We start from the raw sequence: 23,032 nt of genomic DNA, 5'->3' as shown, positions 1-23,032 counted from the left end.
CAGACTGAAGGAGTTGGGGCTGTTCAGTCTGGAGAAGAGAAGGCTCCAAGGTGACCTCATTGTGGCCTTCCAGTGTCTGAAGGGGGCTCCAAGCAGGCTGGGGAGGGACTGCTCAGGATCTCAGGGAGTGATAGGACTAGGGGGGATGGACTGAAGCTGGAGGTGGAGAGATTGAGGCTGGAGGGGAGGAGGAAGTTCTTCCCCATGAGAGTGGTGAAGCCCTGGAATGGGTTGTCCAGGGAGGCGGTTGAGGCCCTGCCCCTGGAGGTGTTTAAGCCCAGGCTGGATGAGGCTCTGGCCAGGCTGATCTAGTGTGGGGTGTCCCTGCCCATGGCAGGGGGGTTGGAACTGGATGATCCTTGGGGTCCCTTCCAACCCTGACTGATGCTATGATTCTATGATATTCCCCTGGATGGGCCAAAACCAGACTGGCAGCAGGCTCCCCTTCAACAGGGCAAAACCAAATCTTGACCCTATCTGGAGCCTCAGCCAGGCCCTTCTGCCCTGCTGCACAACACACAGCTGCTGGTGTGCTTCCCCCAGAGCCTGCATGCAGGATTCAGCCCCTCCCAGCTGCAGATGCCAGCTCACTGCCATCAGTGCTGCATTCTGTGGTTAGGACCCTTGGTAAAGCCTCAACTAGAAGCTGAGAGTCTGCTCCTTCTGCTGAAGTAAAGCCTGATCAATACAATTCAGGGCAGGAATTTGTCCCTCACCCCAAGCAATGCCTCAGCACACAGCCTGGATTTTCCTTGGATCAGCTTCCACCTCTAAGGAGCCCAAGCACCACTTCTGCTCAGACCACCATGAACATCCCTTGCTGGTGCAGCCCACCCCAAAGCCAACAGCAAACTAATTCAGGTGTTAATAATTCTTAGTGCTCAGCAACTGCTAAAACTCCACCTTCAGAGCCTGTGGAAAGCCATCCTGGCAGGCCTGGCCCAGAGTCAGTCTCCTGAAGAGGCCCCAGTTCAGGGACCAGCTACCCAGGAGGTGCATGAGGTGCCAGCAGATCCTGACTGGTGAATGCTGCTGCCAGGCTGGCAGCTCCAGACACAGCTCCAGCAAATGCCTCCTGCCCTGGCCATAATTCTTCATGGTCCTTGCACCAGACTGCTGCTGTCCAGGTGTACACAAGGTCTGGGAGTGGAACACGTGCAGACCACCACGTCTCCATTCCCAGCCAGGCTGCCAGGAGACAGGTTGACTCCAGGCCCCTCAGGAGGGTTTGGTCAGCAGCAGGTATCTGTGATGCCAACACTTTGGCTTGAGTGAGGGAAAGCTTGACCTGTCCTCCAGACCACACACCCAGCACCGAGGCGGTTTGCTTCCCCAAAGCACTGTGGAGCAAGCTCTGCATTAAGGGTCCAAGGCCCATTTGCAGATGAGCTTCAGGGGTGCTTTATGATGTTCATAAATCCTCAGGCAAGAGAAGGCTGCAGCCAGGGAACGCTGCAGAAGCTTCTCAGCTGGGCTGCTTCTGCCTTCCAAGTCAGAAATGAGTTCTTGACTGCAGCCATTTTGTGGCTGAGGCTTTTGTTCAGGCACTTCAGAGGCAATTGCTGCCAGCAGTGCAGCTTGCCTTCTGCAGAGCCAGCAGGACCAGCTGCCCCGCGGCTCTTCGGCAGCTCCTGTTCCTTGTCACAGGCTGAAGCTGCACCCTTGCTCCCCGAGCCTAGCTGCTCAGGCCATGCTGCAGGCCAGTACAGGGCACTGCTGGGTGCCAGGGCAAGCTATGCTGCTTGGTGAGGGTGAGCACAGCAGCGCAGCACCCTTGGCTGCCATTCTGCTCCCTGCCAGTACTACCCCTGGGCAGCAGCTGGAAGCAGCAGCTCCACAAGGAAGAGAGGCTGAGAGTTGGGGCTATTCAGCCTAGAGAAGAGAAGGCTCCAGGGACATCCTAGAGCTTCCAGTACCTGATGGGGCTCCAGGAGAGCTGGGGAGGAACTTTAGACAAGGGCTGGGAGTGCCAGAATGAGGAATGGCTTTGAGCTGGGAGAGGGGAGACTGAGACTGGAGATGAGGAAGAACCCAACTGAATGTGTCTCTGTGCAACCTACTCTAGGGGACCCTGCTCTGGCAGGTGGGGCTGGACTGGATGATCCTTCCTGGTCCCTTCCAACCCCTAACATTCTGTACTCTGTGAGGAAATCCTTTGCAGTGAGGGTGGGGAGACACTGAACAGGCTGCCCTCTGGAACAGGCTGTGGATGCCTCCTCCCTGGAGGTGTTCAAGGCCAGGTTGGGCTTGTGGAAGGTATCTCTGCCCAGAGCAGGGGGGCTCAGAGCTGGATCATCTTCAGGGTCCCTTCCAACCCAACCCTTCTGATTCCACAAACACTTTAGCAGAGACAGCAGCACAGCCACACCTCAACCCCCTTCCCTCTTCATACAATCAACAAGGTTGGAAAGGACCTCAGAGATCATCAAGACCAACCTCTCACCCAACATCTCCTGACAACTAAACCATGGCTCCCAGTGCATCCAATTCCTTTTTGAACACCTCCAGGGATGGGGACTCCACCACCTCCCTGGGCAGCACAGCCCAGTGGCCAATTCCTCTTTCTGGGAAGAGCTTTCTCCTCACCTCCAGCCTGAACTTCCCCTGGCACAGCTTGAGACTGTGTCCTCTTGTTCTGGTGCTGCTTGCCTGGGAGAAAAGACCAACCCCTTCCTGGCTCCAACCTCCCTGCAGGGAGTTGCAGAGAGCAAGAAGGTCTCCCCTGAGCCTCCTCTTCTGCAGGCTAAGCAACCCCAGCTCCCTCAGCCTCTCCTCCCAGGGCTGTGCCCCAGACCCCTCCCCAGCTTTGTTGCCCTTCTCTGGACACCTTCAAGTCTCTCAATGTCCTTCTTGAGCTGAGGAGCCCAGAGCTGGACACAGGCCTCAAGGTACACAAGGAGTGTTGTGCTATGAGTTACTTAAGGCAGGTGCTATTTTCCCTTTGACCACAGATGTTTCTCAGCATTCATTTCGCATTCCCCCTGATACCCAGCTGAGTTACTGTGAGCTTCAGAGCATCATTTGCTTCCTCACTAGTCAAACCCCCTGGGTTTGGGGCATTGCCCTGCAGGGTGTAGTTTTGCCTGTAAGTGCAGCTCTCACTGCTTCCACCTGAGCGCTCCCCAGCCTCGCGGTCACGCGCCTCAATGTCCTGCTGGCGGGGCGCGGAACCGGACGCGGTCCCTGCTGGAGGAAGCGGCACGAAGCGAGAGGCAGAGGACTCAGGACAGCAACGTAGTGAGGAAGTTTTATTGGGAAACATGGTAGAAGTTTGTACCCCGAGAGCGGGCGCGGAAGGCTGCCGCCGGCCACCGCAGCGCTTCGGGCTGCTGCTGCTGATAAAACACAGAAGAGATTCTCATACTCCAATACCAGGACACCACAGCAATCTTTTGAGATCCAAAAGTTACATACCCAAGGAATTGCTCTGCACTTGAAACAACTGACCCCACAGTGCAAATCTACCCTATATATATATATAAGATTAATATATATAGCGATGGGAAGTCAGGGAGGGGGGAAAAGAAAGGCAGGTCCTCGCTCCTGAGGGACGGACGAACATGTCGAGTCTTTGTCTTTATATAAATAAACATCCAGTGGAGAGAGAGAGAGAAAAAAAACCCAGAACGAACAAAAACCGACAGTGCTAGTTCATATTTATACAGAAAGTACTAACAGCGAGGGGAGGGCACGGGGGCTGCCGCGGGCCGGGCGGCGGCGCGCCCGGCGTGCCGGTACACACAAGGACAGACGGAGTCACTAACGCATTTACAAGGGAGCAGCTACCGGGGGGACGCTGTACAGGCCGCGGGGGCCGCGCTCGCCCGCGGCGCCGCCGGGGGCTCCTTCCCGAGCGGGGGTTCGCCGCCGCCTCCCTCGGCCCCGCCCTTACTTTGTGGAGAGGATGAGGGCCACGATCAGGCCGTAGAGCCCCAGGACCTCGGCGAAGATGAGGATGAGGATCATGCCCACGAATAACCGGGGCTGCTGCGCCGTGCCCCGCACCCCCGCGTCGCCCACGATGCCGATGGCGAAGCCGGCGGCCAGCCCGCTCAGGCCCACGCTCAGGCCGGCGCCCAGCTGCAGAAAGCTCCTGCCGCAGGTGGGGGAGAGAGAGAGAAGGCTGTCAGAGGCAGGCGGCTGGGCCTCCCGGACCTTCCCCCTCACCACAGCCCCTCGGCTCGTTCCCCTCCTCCCCCCCAGCCCCTCGGGTCCCCACCTCCTCCCCACCCCCACCTTGGGTCCCCACCTCCTCCTCCCCCCCCCCCCCCACTACAGCCCTGCGGGACCCCTGCCCTCCCCTCACTACAGAGTCAGCCAGGTTGGAAGAGACCTCCAAGATCATCAAGCCTGTGGCAGTTGCAGACCCCCTCCCCTGGCAGCCCATTCCCATGGGCACTCTCTCTCTGGGAAGAGCTCCTAAGATCAAGCCTAAACCTCCCCTTACACAGCTGGAGACTGCAGCCTCCTGTTCTGGTGCTGGGTGCCTGGGGAAGGCAGAAAGCTGCTGCACCCTAAGCAAGCACCAGCACTCCTGAGACTTCTAGCTCTGATACTTTAAAAGAGGGGCAGCTAAGCAAGACCTAGAGCTTACCCTCAGGTGTGGCTCTTAACTAAGCTAAGCTACTGGGAATTCACAGCCACCCAGCTCATCTGTAGCCACTTCAGTCACAGAATCACAGAGCTGACAGGGTTGGAAGTGACCTCAAGGATGATCCAGTTCCAACCCCTTGCCATGGGCAGGGACACCTCACACTGGATCAGGTTGTTCAGAGCCACATCCAGTCAGCTGCAGGCTTCAGGTGCTGCCAGAGCTGTCCTTCAACCCACATGGGCTGGCACTAAGAGCAGTGCTGCTGCTGTCTCCCTCCTTCAGCAACCTTTATGCAGCCACAGCACAGCCAGGGGATGAGTCAGTCTCTTGCACAAGAGCTGGGCAGGAATGGTTTGCCCTTCCAGGCAGGGGTGCTTGAGGAGCAGTCCCTGTCAAGATCTCTGTCAAGATCTGGCCACCTGGTGACTGCAAAGGGGCATCTGGACCTGCTGTTCCTTACACTGTGGTTTATCAGGCCAAGCACAGTGCTCAGCAGCCACAGCCTGTGCAGGTACCTGCTGGAGCTCAGAGGCACTGCCTGATGCTGACCTTTCAATCCAAGCAGCCCCAGCCACATGCAGCTTAGGTTTCAGGCTGTGGCTAGTCAGAGGCCTGACGCACAGCCTGGGAATTGCATAGGCAGCACAAAGCAGTGGGCAGCATTAATTATTCACTGGCATCTCCCAGGCAACAGGCACTCAGTCTGGGAGAGACCTGTGTGTGCCAGGCCTGCAGCTTGGCACTGCAGCAAGCTTGGCCTGCCCAGCTCCTCGAGCCCGAAGCCCCTGCAGCATCTCCAGCAGTGGCAGCGCTGCCAGAGGGGCGCCGGGCAGGGCAGCCGGCACCCAGCCCACGCTGCACAGCCCCAGCTGGGAGGGGCTGACCACTGTCCAGCCCTGCCAGGGGCCTGCAGCAGAGCCCAGCAGCAGCAGCAGCGTGCTGGCAGGGGCAGGCACTCACTTGAAGAGCGTGATGGAGGGCGAGAGGGCGTTGGCGATCAGCACCGCCACCACCAGCCCGTAGATGGCGATGATGCCGGCCATGACCACGGGGATGATGGACTTCATGATCAGCTCAGGCCTCATCACCGACATGGCCGCGATGCCTGTGCCGCTCTTCGCTGTGCCATAGGCGGCTCCCAGGGCTGCGAGAGAGAGAAAAGGGCCATTAGACATCCCGGCGCCTGCAGCCCCCCCGGCGCCGCCCGCAGTCCCCCCCAGAACAGCTGAGTCAGCACAAGGAAGAGTTACGCAAAGCTAAGTCACTTGACTGCTGGGTTTGTCAGGCAGGGCCATTCCCCTGCAGGACCAGGAAGTGACCAAAGGCGCTGTTGGGACAGGCCTGGTAACAGAATACTGCTCCTAAGGCAGCTCCACAGCAGGGCAGACTCCTGCTCAGGAACTGAAACCCAAAGCCCAAAGCCTGTTAGCTCAGAGCTGGTGCCCTCAGCAAGCCCACACTGCAGGACTCTGCTCAGCTGAGCTGCAGGGGAAGCACAGCAAAGCACTTCCAGCACAGCAGGCTGCAAGCCAGCTGCAAGCCTCACTTTACAGCCCCTGACCTGTGAGCCACTTGGGCCGAGCTGTCTCATGCATCCCCTGTGCAACAGGGCCTGTCCTGGGGCCTCTTCCACAAAGCTTCTCTGCCGTGCTTTGGCCTGGGGCTGAACAGGCCCCTTCAGCTCCATCAGAGGTGGCACCAAGCAGAGAGCAGCACACCTGCACGTTGCTGCACTTCACTCCTAGGAGAAAGGAAGTTCTTCCCCAGGAGAGTGGTGAAGCCCTGGAATGGGTTGTCCAGGGAGCTGGTTGAGGCCCTGGAGGTGTTTAAGCCCAGGCTGGATGAGGCTCTGGCCAGGCTGATCCAGTGTGGGGTGTCCCTGCCCATGGCAGGGGGGTTGGAACCTTGGGGTCCCTCCCAACCCTGACTGATGCTGTGATACTACTATGTGTCAGCCTCACCTGGGAAGGGCTCAGGTCCAAACACTTAATCCAGCCACTGGAACCACAAAGCAGAGACTCACAGAGCTGTCAGGGCTGGGAGGGAGCTCAAGGCTCAGCCAGCTCCAACCCCCTGCCATGGCCAGGGACACCTCACACTGCAGCAGGTTGCTCACAGCCACCTCCAGCCTGGCTGCAAACACCTCCAGCCAGGAGGCTGCCACCACCTCCCTGGGCAGCCTGTGCCAGGCTCTCACCACCCTCCTGGGCAGCCAGTCTCCCCATTTCTAGCTTTGCTCTGCTCTCCCCAGTCCTGCCATGGCTTTGTAGGCCATGGAGCACCACAACCACCTCACCCCAAAGGTTCACTGATCACTTGAGCACACAGAGCCCAATGCAAGAACCCAAAACTTGGTTTTCAAGCAGAACACAGGCTGAGAACTGCAAGAGTCCCAAAGCACCAACCCAAGAAGCAGCTTCTGCCTTCAACACTCTGAAGTCCCTCAAAAGCTTTCCAAACTCCCTCCTTTGCTTCTGAAGTACTTGCAGAGAGTTCCCTTCCTCCAAGCCGTGCTGCAGGAGCCCCTTACCCCGGGGCTGCACTCAGCAGCACCCAGGAGGTGCTCACCACCAGCCTGTGAAGCATCACCGGGGAGCTAGGTGGCAGGGGGTCTCCTTCCCAGACCCCAGGCTGATGTTGCAAGTCCTGTGCAGCAGGGAGGTGCTCCTGCCTGCTCCAAAAGGCTACTGGAGAGCACTAAAGCTGGGGGGCACTTGCCAGTCTTGGCACTGTTCAGACCCTTGCTGTTTTTCTCCAGCCACTCAGCAGCTCAGCTTTCTACAAGGGAGAGCAGCTTGCTCCAGAGCTGGAGCTGCCTTACACCAGCATCCAGGCACCAGACAGTGCCCCTGGCCCAAGAGATGCCAGGAAGCATGCAGAGGGTTAGGCTGTGCTTTGCTGCTGCTTGCTTAGAGCCTCTGAGCAGAGAGGGCTGAAGCAGCAATGCCCTGGCTCTGCACCAAGAGCAGCACCAACAGCAGTCACTGCCAGTGGCAAGCTCAGCTTTAGCTACAAAACCTGGTTCTGGAGCAACAAAGCTCTTGAACTGTCACAGAGCCAGAGTGTGGAAGGCTCTTCAGCCATTCCCAACCAGAACCCAGCTCAGCAGGAAGCCTGAGCCAAGAGCAGGAGCCAGGTTTTAGCTGCAGGTGTAAGCTGAGCCTGGGAGCTAGCACACAAGCTTGGCTGGCAGCCTGTGATGGCATCACTTAAGGGTCTGGCCCCAGCAAGCCTAGCAGGCAGCCCCCAGCCTGAGCCACAAAGCTCTGCTCCTGGATGAAGCTCCCCCCAGGGAGTGGGAGGCATCCAGAGGCAGGCCAAGGGCACAGAGCAGAAGCCACTCCTCTGCCACCTCCTCTGAACCTAGCAGAGGCTCAGGAGGGAAATCACCACTGACAGAGCAGTGCTGGCCTCCTGGAGGCCCCCGAGGTGCTGCAGTGCAGTGCTGGGTTTGCAGTGCCACTGACAGAGCCAGCCAGTGGGGAGGGCCACAAGAGCCCCCTCTGGCAATTCCCAGTCACATCCCAACTGCAGGGAAGAGGCCAGAGCCGGTGCCCTGAGCCTGTGCATCTGCCCATGCTGCTCTGGGGCAGCTCCTTTCCTCCCTGCAGCCTTAGATGGCACTGAAGTTGTCACACTCCCCTGGTGGGCAGCCACAAGTGCTGCACAGCTTGGCACAGCCTCTCCTGACGGGCTTCAGCACCATCCTGACCAACTGGCTTACCCTGGAGCTGCACCTCCAGTGTCTTACACTGTCTCACTGCTCTGAGCAAGGCTCTCCTTGCACCCTTGCCAGGGCCCCAGCACTACAGCCAAGGACACCCACTTCCCCCCGTGGCACAGCCACCCAGGGGCACAGCTCTGCAGTCATGAGCTGCTGGGCACCTAAGGCAGTCCTCCTGCACACCCTGCCTTGGAGCTCCTGGGAGATGGTGCTTGAAGCACCACAGGGTGCCTTGGGAGGGGCTTCTAGAGGGTCTCTTGTCCAACCCCCCCCCCACTCAGCAGGGACATCCCCAGGCTGCTTACAGCCCCATCCCCCAGGCTGCTTACAGCCCCATCAAGTCTGACCTTCAATGTCTACAGGGAGAGGGCCTCCACCACCTCCCTGGGCACCCTGCTCCAGCGTTCTACCACCCTCAGAGTAAAGAGCTTCCAACCTGCAGCCTAAATCTCCCCTCCAGCTCAAGCCATTGCCCCTTGCCCTGCCACTAAAGTCCCTCCCCAGCTCTCCTGGAGCCCTTCAGGTACTGAAGGCTGCTCTGAGGTCTCCCTGGAGCCTTCTCTTCTCCAGGCTGAACTCTCCCAGCCTGGCCCCACAGGGGAGGTTCTGCAGCCTCTGCTCATCTCTGGCCCCTCTCCAGCAGCTCCAGGTCCTCCCTGTGTGTTGGGGGCCCCATAGCAGAGGGGCAGGATCCTCTCTCTCCCACTCTGGCAATGGGCACTGTGCTGCCAGTGCCCATTGCTAGCTCCTGCCCACCCCCAAGGCCTTCCCTGCAGGGCTGCTCTCTACCACCTCCTCCCCCAGCCTGCACTGGTAACCCACAGGCTACATTTAATGCTGAGCTGCAAGATGATGTTCCTTCCCCTTCTCAGTGAGCAGATGTGAAGAGATCTCTGTGCAAGACAGTGACAACAGAACCAGAGCTGAACCCTCTGCTGCCCACCAAGACTCCCTGTGCTTGTGATCAGACCCCAGAGGCTCCAGCACCTCTGACACAGAGCAGCTAAGCTGCAACACCACCCTGAGAGCAGAGAAAGAGCTATCAGAGCCATCTGGCCTGGCAGCCAGAGCTGCAGCACCTCACCTGCCTGCATCACAGAAGGAAAGGCATTCTGGGTCCCCAGGCAGCAGCTGCCAGTCACAGAGGTGCTGAGGAGCACTGAGCAGCTCCTTCACACACAGTCCAAGGCAACAGACTCCCAGCCAGCCTGCTGCAAAGGTCACTGAAGAGGAGCTCCCTGAGCTCAAGCCAGGGCTGCTTTAGGACTGCTCCTGAAGAGCCCAGTCCCAGGGGGTGGGGAGGCTCTGCCTGCCTGCCACAGCAGCAGAGGTGGTGCAGCTGTGCAGCTCCAGGTGAGGAGTGAGTGAGAGCAGCTTCTCATGCAGGCAACAGCTGCAGTGAGCACTGCAGGGGAGCTGGGGCCTAGCCACTGCCAGGACCTGCAGTGAGGGCTTGCCTCTGACCCTCACTGCCAGCGCTGGGGCAGCCTCTGCTTACATCCAGGGCTGCTGCAGGCAGCAGGGCCTACAGCTACAGTGCCCAGCAGCTCCTGCACCCAGCAGGGCAGCCAGGGGAGCTGGGACTCCTCCCAGGACATTCCCCCAGCAGGAGGCTGCTTCCCTGCATGGGTTCTGCCAAGCGCTGCAGACAGCTGGGCCCCAACAGTGAGCACAGGAGCAGGGCCCTGCAGGCAGCCCTCTGCACAGCTGCAGCACACTGACAGCCCAAGAAGAGAGGCTCAGCACCAGCCACACACTGCAGCAGCTGCAGCACACTGACAGCCCAAGAAGAGAGGCTCAGCACCAGCCACACACTGCAGCAGCTGCAGCTCAGCAGCAGCACACTGACAGCCCAAGAAGAGAGGCTCAGCAGCAGCAGCTGCAGCACACTGACAGCCCAAGAAGAGAGGCTCAGAACCAGCAGCACACTGCAGCAGCTGCAGCACACTGACAGCCCAAGAAGAGAGGCTCAGCACCAGCAGCAGCACACTGACAGCCCAAGAAGAGAGGCTCAGAACCAGCAGCACACTGCAGCAGCTGCAGCACACTGACAGCCCAAGAAGAGAGGCTCAGCACCAGCAGCAGCACACTGACAGCCCAAGAAGAGAGGCTCAGCACCAGCCACACACTGCAGCAGCTGCAGCTCAGCAGCAGCAGCACACTGACAGCCCAAGAAGAGAGGCTCAGCACCAGCCACATACTGCAGCAGCCGCAGCACACTGACAGCCCAAGAAGAGAGGCTCAGCACCAGCAGCAGCAGCACACTGACAGCCCAAGAAGAGAGGCTCAGAACCAGCAGCACACTGCAGCAGCAGCACACTGACAGCCCAAGAAGAGAGGCTCAGAACCAGCAGCACACTGCAGCAGCAGCACACTGACAGCCCAAGAAGAGAGGCTCAGCACCAGCAGCAGCAGCACACTGACAGCCCAAGAAGAGAGGCTCAGCACCAGCAGCAGCAGCACACTGACAGCCCAAGAAGAGAGGCTCAGCACCAGCAGCAGCAGCACACTGACAGCCCAAGAAGAGAGGCTCAGCACCAGCAGCAGCAGCAGCACACTGACAGCCCAAGAAGAGAGGCTCAGGACCAGCAGCAGCAGCACACTGACAGCCCAAGAAGAGAGGCTCAGCACCAGCAGCAGCAGCAGCACACTGACAGCCCAAGAAGAGAGGCTCAGGACCAGCAGCAGCAGCTGCAGCACACTGACAGCCCAAGAAGAGAGGCTCAGCACCAGCCACACACTGCAGCAGCTGCAGCTCAGCAGCAGCACACTGACAGCCCAAGAAGAGAGGCTCAGCACCAGCAGCAGCACACTGACAGCCCAAGAAGAGAGGCTCAGCACCAGCCACACACTGCAGCAGCAGCACACTGACAGCCCAAGAAGAGAGGCTCAGCACCAGCAGCTGCAGCACACTGACAGCCCAAGAAGAGAGGCTCAGCACCAGCAGCTGCTCCCTTCAGAGCATCACCTCTTCAGGAAAGACCTTAAGACCAAGCCCAGCCATGCCCTAGCATCTCTCTGGCCTCAGCTGCTCGACCATGGCTCTCAGCCCCTCATCCAGGCAGCTTTCAGAGACCTGCAGGGATGGGGACTGCAGCCCCCTGGGCAGCCTGGGACACTGCCCAGTGACTCTTCTGGCAAAGATATTTCTCCTAATATCCAACCTGGACCTTCCCAGGCTCCCTCTTGTCCTTGCCCTGTTACCCACCTGGCTCCAACCTCCTTTCAGAGTTGTGGAGAGCAATGAGGTCTCTCCTTGGCCTCCTCTTCAGGCTGAACCCCCCCAGCTCCCTCAGCTGCTCCTCCCTGGCCCTCTTCTCCAGACCCTTCCCCAGCTTGGTTGCCCTTCTCTGGCCCTGCTCCAGCTCCTCAATGTTCCTGCAGTGAGGAGCCCAGAGCTGAACCCAGCACTCAAGCTGTGGCCTCCCAGTGCCACCATCCCTGCCCTGATGCTGCTGCCACCCCAGTGCTGCTCCCTTGGCCACCTGAGCACACTGCCTGCTGCCCCAGCCAGCTGGTGACCCACACATCCCCCTCTGCCAAGCTGCTCTCAAGCCACTCCTCCCCTGGCCTGGAGAAGCAGTCTGCAGGCTGTGAAGGACTTGCAGAGCACTGCCTGGCAGAGTCTCTCAGCATCAGGAACTGAACTGCTCCAGCTCACACCTCCCACCCTAGGTCACCATCTCAGCCTGCCAGAGCCCTCTGGATGAGCCCTGCCATCTGAGCCTCCCAGAGGGGCTGCCCTCTGCAGCAGGCAAGGCAGGCTTCAGCTCACCCCCATGCCTGCCCAGCCTTGAGCAGGCTGCTCTCCAGTGCCTGGAGAGCTGTGGAGAGGTCATCATCTGAGCTCCCAGAGTGCTCAAGCACATCCCCTCCCTTCAGAGCATCCAAGCCTCTGGCATGGCACAGCCACAGACTTCTCCCCACAGCTGCTCTGCAGTCTCTTCCACAGCACCAGAGTGAACACAAGCACTAAGCTCCACCTCAGGTTACTGTAATGGATCCCTGCTGCCTGCCCTGGAAACACCCTGCTGCCTCCGAGGGGAAGAGGGGCAGCCCCCCCCGGGGCCATGCAAGTGCTGCCCAGGCTGCCTCAGGACTGGCTACAGCCAGAGCCCAGGGGGTAGCTGGAGGGGGGATGGGCAGGGTGCCCTACAGGAGCTGTAGGCTTGAGCACACCAAACCAACCTGAGCCAGCCCTCAGAGCTCAGGGACAGCCAGCAAGCCTTCTCTTCCCCCCTCATGTTAGGGGAGGCTGGGGGCAGGACTTCCAACGAGCCCTGCCAGGCTAGCAGGCCAGTTCCTCTCGTTCAGGGGGGTTGGAAGCTTAGCATCACACAAGTGCCTCAGATCCAACCATCAGCCCAACACCACCAGGGCCCCCAGGGCCATGCCCACGTTCCCTGAACAGCTCCAGGGCTGGGGACCCCCTATGGCAGCTGCTGGAGGGCTCAGGCAGCTCCCCAAGCAGCAGTCCAGAGCAGAGGGACAGCCAGCTGGCCCTGCTGCAGCTCTGGACTGTGCCATGGCACAGCCAGGCAGTCTGACCAAGCTGACACCTAGCAGCCCAGAGCACAGGCTGGCTCTGTAAGCACCAAAGCCCACTCAAGTGTCATCTACTCTTTACCATGAGGCAGGCTCCCCAGGAACCTTCAGGATGAGCTGGGCAGACCACTGCAGCCCAGGTGCTGACTGGCAGGAGCAGCATGGCACAGCAGCTGGCAGCAGCCCATGGCATGGAAGGGCAGCTTGCAGCACTCACCAGCAGACCCCCTGGGAAAGCCAAGGTCCTCTGGCTGCACCCAGCAGCTGCTCCTGGGGCCAGGCTCAGTCTGAAGGCAGCAAGCTCAGCAAGCCATGGCTCACTCTGGTGAGACAGGCAGCAGGTGGGAGCACCCTTCTGGGAAAGCACTGCTCCAAGCACCACCCAACAGCCTGAGCAGGCTGGAGGGCACTGCAGCCACTGCTTCAGGTCACTCAGGCTCTGGACAGCAGCTTGGTTAGGAAGGGGAAGAAAGGAAGCTGAATGCCAGCTGCCTCAGCACTTCACTCATCTCCACTGCTGCCCTGAGCCTTCCAGAGGGCAAGGTCTGCACCCTCTGCAGTCCAGAGCAAGTTCAGGGTGAGGCAGGAGTGCCCCTCTCAGGGACAGCTGGAGCCACTGCTCAAGCAGCAGCAGGTCTGCTGGAGCCCAGCTTTGTGGAGCCAGTGGGGATCTTGAGCTGGTCTGCAGATGACCCCAAGGCTGGCCTTCAGTGGAAAGGATGCCCTTGGGGAGATGGCTTCCCTGACTGGAACTGAGCTGCAGGGATGCTGCCAGCTGGGTCAGGGCACCCAGCCCTCCAAGGGCACCCATCACCAGCTGCTGAGCAGCAGTGCTTGAGCTGGCCTCCCCTGCAGGCAGCCTGGCAGCCCAGAGCTCTGACCCAGGAGTTTTCCTGCCCATACTCCCAGCCTTTGGAAGAGTCTTTAGTGATTGCCTTCAGCTGCTCCTGCTCTGCCTTCCCATTTCTAGTGCCAGCTACAGCTAAGGAGTCTGCAAGCTCTCAGGATGAGGCCTGCTGCTCCCACCCCTCAAGAGATGGTATTTTTAGGAGGCACAGGTGTGATGTGCCTCCAAGGCTGCAAGTTGTTTAGAGCCAGGCAGCCTCCTGGAATCAGGCAGTGCAGCAGTGCCAGCTGCATCAGGAGCCAGCCACCACTTCACCAGGGAGGTCCCCAGCAGCTCCCCAGGAGCCCAGGAGGAGCTCCCCAGGAGACACAGGACCAACCCCAACCTGCTGCTAAGCCTTCTCTTCAGCAGCAGGGCTCCAGGTGCTGCCTGGTGAGGCAGCACCAAAGGCACTGAAAGCCCACCTGAGTGCAGAGCCAAGTGAGAGCTCTCACCACGTCCTGGGGGGCAGCATGGGACACCCCAAGCCTTCTGAGCAGGGAGCCCCAGCAGGCAGAGTTATCAGGCAGCCTCACCCATGCTTCCCATTTTGGCATGGAAAAGCCACCAGCATCTGCTCACTCAACACCACCTGACAGTGAGCCAGAGCTAAAGGAGCTTTAGCCACCAGAGCAAGTTGCAATCAGCAAACAAATGCAGCAGGCTCCAAGACAGCCAAGGTCACTGCAGCCTGCTTCAGCATTTCCAGCTGCCCTCAGCAGCAACTGACCAGAACCAGCTCTGCTATCTCCTTGCCACCAGCAGTTAATGTTCAAACCCCAAACAGCACTGCATGAAGCCTCTTGTTTCCACACCAAACTAGGCAGGGCAGTGTCAAACCTGGAGGTGTTTACTAGAAACAGGCCTCAGAATGGCAAGCTCCACAGGACTCTGATCCTTAGCTCCAGCCTTAGTCAGAGCTGGTGAGTGCAGTGAGCAGCAGCCCAGCACCCTCCTGAGGCCCCCAGACACTGCCTGTCTGGGCAGGCTTGGCTCCCAAGCCAGGGGGGCTTTAAGAGCTGGTGTGCAGCTCCCACCAGGCCATGTCCCAGCTGTGACACTGCAAGCTCCAGCCACCCTGCACTGACCTCTGCCACACAGCCTCTCAGCCTCCAGCTGCTGTCTTTGCTTAAAGCACTTCAGTGATGTTCACACCCAAGAGAACCTCCACCAGCTGATGGGAATCTGCAACCTGCTGCTGCACTGACTGGCCCCATCAGATGCACCCAGACCCCAGCAAGGGAGCAGCCCCAAGGCTCAGAGCTGCTGGCTGTCAGCTGCCCCCGCACCGGCCTGCGGCAGCCACAGGGCAGCTACCAAACCCCCCCGGGGGACTCCCTCAGCCCTTCAGCTTGCACCATGCTGGCAAGCCCACAGCTTCCAGGAAGCACTTCCAGCTCAGCCCTGCCCAGCAACACCTGGAGCTGTGGCTGAGATGCTGACTCAGCTCTGCCTCCACCGAGGCCAGCTCACACAGCTCCTCTTTTGCTCTCAAGCTCTGCTTTACAAGAGGCAGCCAGGGACTCAGGAAGGCAGCTCAGTGGTTAGGAGCTTAATCCCTGCTCCTGCACAAAAGGTCTGCTGGCTCTTAAAATAGAATTAACCAGGTTGAAAATGACCTTGGAGATACATAGAATACATAGAATACATAGAATAAACCAGGTTGGAAGAGACCTTCAAGATCATCGCGTCCAACCCATCACCAATCCAACACCGCCCAAGCAACTAACCCACAGCACCAAGCACCCTGTCAAGTCTTCTCCTAAAAACCTCCAGTGATGGCGACTCCACCACCTCCCCAGGCAGCCCATTCCAATGTGCAATCACTCTTTCTGTATAGAACTTTTTTCTAACATCCAGCCTGAACCTCCCCTGGCGCAGCCTGAGACTGTGTCCTCTTGTTCTGGTACTGCTTGCCTGGGAGAAGAGACCAACATCTGTCTGTCTACAACCTCCCTTCAGGTAGTTGTAGAGAGTAATAAGGTCACCCCTGAGTCTCCTCTTCTCCAGGCTAAGCAACCCCAGCTCCCTCAGCCTCTCCTCGTAGGGCTTATGTTCCAAACCCCTCACCAACTTTGTTGCTCTTCTCTGGACTCGTTCCAGCAAGTCAACATCCTTCCTAAACTGAGGGGCCCAGAACTGGACACAGTACTCGAGGTGCGGCCTAACCAGTGCAGTGTACAGGGGCAGAATGACCTCCCTGCTCCTGCTGGCCACACTGTTCCTGATGCAGGCCAGGATGCCATTGGCCCTCTTAGCTGCCTGGGCACACTGCAGGCTCATGTTCAGTCTACCATCGACCAGCACCCCCAGGTCCCTCTCAGCCTGACTGCTCTCCAGCCACTCTGACCCCAGCCTGTAGCTCTGCATGGGGTTGCTGTGGCCAATGTGCAGAACCCGGCACTTGGATGTGTTAAATCTCATGCCGTTGGACTCTGCCCAACTGCCCAGCCTGTCGAGGTCCCTCTGCAGAGCCTCTCTACCCTCCAGCAGATCAACTCCTGCGCCCAGCTTGGTGTCGTCAGCAAATTTACTGATGATGGACTCGATGCCCTCGTCCAGATCATCAATAAAGATGTTAAAGAGCATGGGGCCCAGCACTGATCCCTGGGGCACACCACTGGTGACTGGCTGCCAGCTGGATGTGGCACCATTCACTACCACTCTCTGGGCTCGGCCCTCCAGCCAGTTCCTAACCCATCGCAGTGTGGTCCCATCCAAGCCATGGGCTGACAGCTTGGCCAGGAGCTTGCTATGGGGAACGGTGTCAAAGGCCTTGCTGAGGTCCAGGTAGACTACATCCACAGGCCTCCCCACATCCACCAGGCGGGTCACCTGATCATAGAAGGAGATCAGGTTGGTCAGGCAGGACCTGCCCTTCCTAAACCCATGCTGGCTGGGCCTGATCCCTTGGCCATCCTCTAAGTGTTGTGTGATTGCACTCAGGATGACCTGCTCCATAATCTTTCCTGGCACTGAGGTCAGGCTGACAGGCCTGTAATTCCCTGGCTCATCCAACCGGCCCTTCTTGTGGATGGGTACCACGTTGGCCAGCTTCCAGTCAGCTGGGATCTCTCCAGTGAGCCAGGACTGATGAAAAATGATGGAGAGTGGTTTGGCCAGCTCATCTGCCAGCTCTCTCAGCACCCTAGGATGGATCCCATCTGGTCCCATGGACTTGTGGGGGTCCAAGCTGCTGAGGAGAGCTCCTATCACTTGCTCATGGAACACAGGGAAACCATGCAGCTCCCTGGCTCCCTCTGCCAGCTCTGCAGGCCAGCTGTCTGGTAGACGTTCTTTCCAGGTAGTAAAAACTGAGGTAAAGAAGGTGTTAAGTACCTCTGCCTTTTCCTCATCCTGTGTTACAACATTTCCTTCCATGTCAACCAAGGAGTGGAGGTTGTCCCTGCCCTTCCTCTTGCTATTAATATATTTATAGAAGGACTTTTTGTTGTCCTTCACATCAGAGGCCAGTTTAAGTTCCAAATATGCTTTTGCCTCCCTAATTTTCCTCCTACATGCCCTAGCAACCTCTTTAAACATTCCATGGGTTGCCTCACCTTTCTTCCAAAGATGATACACCCTCTTTTTTTCCCTTAGTTCAATTAAAAGTTCATTACACAGCCAGGCTGGCCGTCTGCCCCGGCGGCTCCTCTTCCGGCACATTGGCACAGCCTGCTCCTGAGCCTTCATCAGCTCTTTCTTGAAGCAGGTCCAGCCCTCCTGGACCCCTTTATTTTTAAGGGCTTTCTCCCAAGGAACCCTCTGAATTATTTCCTTGAGCAACCTGAAGTCCGCCCTCCGGAAGTCCAGAGTGGAGGTCTTCTTGCTGCCCCTCTTAGTTTGACCAAATACCGAAAATTCTATTATTTCATGGTCACTGGCCCCTAAACAGCCTCCGACCACCACATCACCCACCAGCCCTTCCCTGTTGGTGAAGAGGAGGTCAAGCAAAGCCTTGCCCCTGGTAGGCTCACGCAGCACCTGGGATAAGAAGCTGTCCTCCATGCAGTCTAAGAACCTCCTAGACTGCCTCCTCTCTGCTGTGTTGAGATCCCAGCAGATGTCAGGCAGGTTGAAGTCGCCCATAAGGACAAGGTCAGGAGATCTTGAGACAGCCTTAAGCTGTCTATAGAATGCTTCATCGACATCATCCTCCTGGTTGGGTGGTCTATAACAGACTCCAACCAGGATGTCTGCCCTACCGGTCTTCCCTCTAATTCTTGCCCACAAGCATTCAACCTGATTGTCCCTAATCTCTAGCTCAATGGCATCTAGTGCCTCCCTGATGTACATGGCCACCCCTCCACCCCTTCTTCCTTGTCTATCTCTCCTGAAAAGCCTGTAGCCATCAATTGCAGCACTCCAGTCATGTGAGCTATCCCACCACGTCTCCGTGATGGCAACTACGTCATAACTTTCCTGCTGCAGCAAGGCTTCCAGCTCCTCTTGTTTGTTTCCCATGCTTCGTGCATTAGTGTACATGCACCTCAGCTGGGCTGCTGGTTTGGCCTCTGACCCTAGCTTACTGCCCCCAGACTCTTGCCTGAGGGGACTAGTTTCAGCCCCTCCCCCCTTCGAAACTAGTTTAAAGCCCTGTCGATGAGAGCTGCCAGTTCCCTCCCCAGAATCTTTTTACCTTTGGGGGACAGGCCATTCTCATATACTGTGACCTTTCCCCTTCTTTGGGACAGATGTACTCCATCTGTTGCCAGGTGGCCTGGTGCAGTAGAAATTTTACCAAGATCAAAAAACCCAAAATTCTTTTGTCTGCACCAGCCTCTAAGCCACTTGTTGATTATGGCTGCTGTCCTGTTCCTTGTGGTATTCCCTCCTGCAACTAAGGGTATCACCAAGTCCAACCTCTCCCCCAGCACCATCTGAGCAACTCAACCATGGCACCAAGGGCCTCAGCCAGGCTCTTCCTAAACCCCTCCAGGGATGGGGACTCCACCACCTCCCTGGGCAGCACATCCCCAGGGCCAATCTCTCTTGCTGGGAAGAACTTTCTCCTCCCCTCCAGCCTGAACCTCCCCTGGCACAGCTTGAGACTGTGTCCTCTTGTTCTGCTGCTGGCTGTCTGGGAGCAGAGCCCAACCCCCAGCCGGCTCCAACCTCCCTGCAGGGAGTTGCAGAGAGCAAGAAGGTCTCCCCTGAGCCTCCTCTTCTGCAGGCTAAGCAACCCCAGCTCCCTCAGCCTCTCCTCCCAGGGCTGTGCTCCAGACCCCTCCCCAGCTTTGTTGCCCTTCTCTGGACACCTTCCAGCAGCTCAACCTCTTTCCTACCCTGAGGGGCCCAGAGCTGGACAGAAGTCTCCTTTCCAACAAGCCATCAGGTCTTTGGCTGCTCCTCCACTGCCTTCACTAGCCACGAGGTCCCCAGTGCCTGGCTCAAGGCACTGCAGCCACACTCACCCCAGCCCCCACCTGTGGAGTCCCAGCACAAGGCTTGACCCGAGGTGGCAGGGCCCCCCCAGCACAGCCCAGCTGGGTACAAATGCACACAGCCAGGCCAGACTGACTTCTGCAGAGCTCAAAGGCCTGAAGCCAGCCAGTGGTGCCAACACCGGTGCCAGACAGCCTCCTCTCCAGGACTCCTTTTAATCCACTGTCCACCTGGCTATTTCCACAGCTTAATCTGCCACACTAATTGAGAGCAGCTCCCACACACCTGGCCTCCTCTCCCAGCTCCCAGCCTGCTGTAACAGAACGAGAATCCAAGCACATCAACTGCTACTTGTCACTGGAGCTCCTGGCAGCTCACTGCTGGAGAGCTTCCCCTCCTCGGCTGCCAGGGGCAGAGCAGTGAGGACACTCAGGGGCACTGGGCAAGCCTCCCTAAGGGAAAGCCAGGCTGACTCCTGGGTGCTCCCAGCAACTGCATCTGGGAAAAGACAGCTGAAGCCTTCTCCACATTACACCTGAGAGCCAACAGCAGGGCTGCAGCTGGCAGCCAGGGCTCAGGCAGGAGCTGCAGTTACCTCCTGCAGGTTTGCTCACGCTCCAGGAGAGGCAAAGCATCCCAGGAGCAGAGGATGCTCCTTCTACCAAACCAGCGTTTGGGAGCCTCAGCAGGGCGAGGGGTGCGGCAGAGACCCGGTTTGTCGGCACCGAGCCCCTGGGGAGCAGAGGGATGGTCACAAGAGCAGAGCTTCCCCTTCCTCAGGGCCTCCTGCAGCTCCCACCCGGAGGGGAAGGGCAGGCCCCAGCAGCTCCTTTCAGTGTCACCGAGCTCTTTAACGCTGAGCCACTCCTGAAATGCATTTCAGGTTCCAACGCCGTTCAGAGGTCGGTCCCGCACCGAGGAGCGGTTCAAAGCGCAGCCCTGGCCCACTCGCAGGAGTGCTCCGCCCGGCCCCGGAGCGCCAGAGCAGCGCCGCCCGCCGCGGGCGCCCCCCGGCCGGCGCCCCATCGGCACGGCCGGCGCCCCGGGGAGGCCCCCAGGGTCGCAGCCGGGTGCCGGCCGGTGAGGCCCCGTCCCGGCGGGCGCGCCACCCCCCCCCCCCCCGCAGGGCCGGTCCGGGCGGCAGCGCCGCCGCAGTCACGTGGCAGCGGGGGCTCCGCCGGCGGCGGCACGCTCTGCGATGACGTCACCCGCGCAGACCCCCTCCGCCGCGCCCCGGTAGCCCGGATGGAACCGGGGTGGGGGGAGGGGGAGGTGGACGTCCATCCCCGGGGCTGCCTCCGCCCCCGCGGCCAGGCCAAGACCTGTCCAGCCGGGCAGCAGCCCCAGCCCCGCGGATCCCGTCTGGCCGGGGCAAAGCACCGGTAACGGAGCGACACCCCCCCCCGCTACGGCGGCGAGGCAGACAGTGCCGCCCCCCACCATCCCCCCCCCCAGCCTCGGCAGCCCCAGCGCCCGCCATCCCCCCCGGGAGCCCGGACGGGTGCTCACCGCTGAAGACCATGGCAGCCGAGGCACCCATCACGGCGAAGAAGGAGGCGTACTCGGGGCTACCGCTGGACGACATGGCTGCGCGGGCCGGGCCGGGGCTGGGCGCCGCTGGGAGCGGGAGCGCAGGAGGGCGAAGGGGGAGGTGGGAGGCTCCGCCGCGGCGCCGGTTCTCCGCAGGCAGCCCTCGGCCACAAAATGGCGGAGGCGAGAAGGGAAAGAGGGAGGGAGACGGGGCGGAGGCCGGCTGAGAGGTGCACAAGGGAGGGGGCCGGGCACGGGCGGGAGAGGGAGGGAGGGCAGGCTGCGGCGCGGAGCTCCGTCCCGGCAGGAGTGCGCGGCGGCGCGGGCGCTACGCCCTAAGTACTGCCTCCGCAGGACAAAATGGCGGCGGCTCGCCCGTCACGTGACCGGCGCCCACCGCCCTCGCCCGCTCGCCCCGCCCTCCACCGCCGCCACGCGCACGAGCCCGGGGGGCTCCCTCGCGCCGTACCGGCCTCTCGCACCCATTCCCCGCTCCTGCGGAGGGTCTGGCCGCCGGGAACGGGCGGAGCTCACTGCTCTCGCCGCACCCCGTGCGGTGAACGGGGCACTTGGCCGACCAGAGCCCGGCCGTTTCCGAGCCCCTCTGCTCGTCCTCCCTCTCCCCTGCGCCCGGGTAGTTGAGCCCGGCCGGGGGCTGCGGCCCGCAGAGCGTGATTCAGCGCTCATTAGCATAAGGGGCGGGGCCATGTGGAGGCTCCGCCCGCGCGGCCGCGGGTCCTCCCCGGGCTGGTGGGCGCCGGTGCCGGACCGGGCTCCGTTCCGTGTCCTCTGCGTTAGCCTCTGCCGTGTGCCGTCTTCCCTTGGCACGGCCTCCGTTCTGTGTCCCCTTCTCCCCCATGCTGCCTCCCTGGTGCCACATCCCTGTGGTGTGTCCCCTCTCCCCCATGCTGCCTCCCTGGTGCCACATCCCCGTTCTGTGTCCCCTCTCCCCCCATGCTGCATCCCTGGTGCCACATCCCTGCTCTGTGTCCCCTTCTCCCCCATGCTGCCTCCCTGGTGCCACATCCCCATTCTGTGTCCCCTCTTCCCCATGCTGCCTCCCTGGTGCCACATCCCTGTGGTGTGTCCCCTCTCCCCCATGCTGCCTCCCTGGTGCCACATCCCTGCTCTGTGTCCCCTCTCCCCCCATGCTGCATCCCTGGTGCCACATCCCCGTTCTGTGTCCCCTTCTCCCCCATGCTGCCTTCCTGGTGCCACATCCCTGTGGTGTGTCCCCTCTCCCCCATGCTGCCTTCCTGGTGCCACATCCCTGTGGTGTGTCCCCTCTCCCCCATGCTGCCTTCCTGGTGCCACATCCCCATTCTGTGTCCCCTCTCCCCCATGCTGCCTTCCTGGTGCCACATCCCCATTCTGTGTCCCCTCTCCCCCATGCTGCCTCCCTGGTGCCACATCCCCATTCTGTGTCCCCTCTCCCCCATGCTGCCTTCCTGGTGCCACATCCCTGTGGTGTGTCCCCTCTCCCCCATGCTGCCTTCCTGGTGCCACATCCCCATTCCGTGTCCCCTTCTCCCCCATGCTGCCTCCCTGGTGCCACATCCCCCACGGCACATCCTATGTTCCATGTCCTCTGTCTCCTGTGCTGTGGCAGGGAGATTGGAACTAGCCAATCTTTAAGGTCCCTCCAAAGCCAAACCATTCTGTGTGCCATGTCCCTGGTGCCACACCCTCCATGGTGTGTCCTTTCTCCCACATGCCATGCCCAGGGTGCCACTCTGTCGTGTTCCTGGTAGGATCCTGATGTCTTCCTGTCTCAGAGCCCCAGGACTCTTGCTGGAACTGTTTGACACAATGAGCTTTTGCCTCTTCCAGAGCCCCAGTGGGAACTGTGGAGTGCTTTGGGTTGAGAGGGAGCTATAAAGGCCTATTTCAAGCCCCCTGCAGTCAGCAGAGGCATTTTTAAGTGGATGCAGTTGCTCAGGGTCCCATCCCACCTTCCCTGCAGAAATCTGATTCAACAGATTCAACATCAGTTCCACAAACTCGGAGCACAGAAGGCTCTGGGGAGACCTCATTGTGGCCTTTCAGTACTTAAAGTGAGCCTATAAAAACATGGGAGCAGATTTTTTAGCAGAGCCTGTTGTGAGAGGGGTCATGGGGCAAGAAGTTTAAACCAAAAGAGGGAGGTTAAGACTGGTTTCAAGAAGACCTTTTTATACAGGGAGGATGATTGAACGCTGGAGCAGGTTGCCCGTAGAAGGTGGTAGAAGCCCCATGCTTGGGACTGGTCCAGGCCTGGCACTGACACAGGTTCAGCAAGTTAAAATAATTAGTGAGTTTTAGTTATTAAAGCAGTGGCTGGAACAGAGAGAGGACTGCTGGGGATGAAGGCACTGAGCTGAAGTGAACA

The 23,032-nt window shown here is 59.6% G+C and overlaps 1 protein-coding gene across 1 annotated transcript; it reads right to left on the bottom strand.

Annotated features, from left to right (window-relative positions):
- Positions 1-3,878: 3,878 nt before the first annotated feature.
- ATP6V0C (ATPase H+ transporting V0 subunit c) lies at positions 3,879-21,050 on the bottom strand. The gene is made up of 3 exons (XM_054161368.1): positions 20,644-21,050; positions 5,555-5,738; positions 3,879-4,093 (listed from the first exon to the last, which is right to left on the bottom strand). Exons 1-3 carry the CDS (start codon positions 20,717-20,719, stop codon positions 3,889-3,891), a joined length of 465 nt encoding a protein of 154 aa, XP_054017343.1. The 5' UTR covers positions 20,720-21,050; the 3' UTR covers positions 3,879-3,888.
- Positions 21,051-23,032: the final 1,982 nt, after the last annotated feature.

This window comes from Dryobates pubescens, chromosome 4 (assembly GCF_014839835.1).
Source record: "Dryobates pubescens isolate bDryPub1 chromosome 4, bDryPub1.pri, whole genome shotgun sequence".
NCBI classification, from domain to species: Eukaryota; Metazoa; Chordata; class Aves; order Piciformes; family Picidae; genus Dryobates; species Dryobates pubescens.
This window is presented reverse-complemented; position numbering and strand designations above follow the sequence as displayed.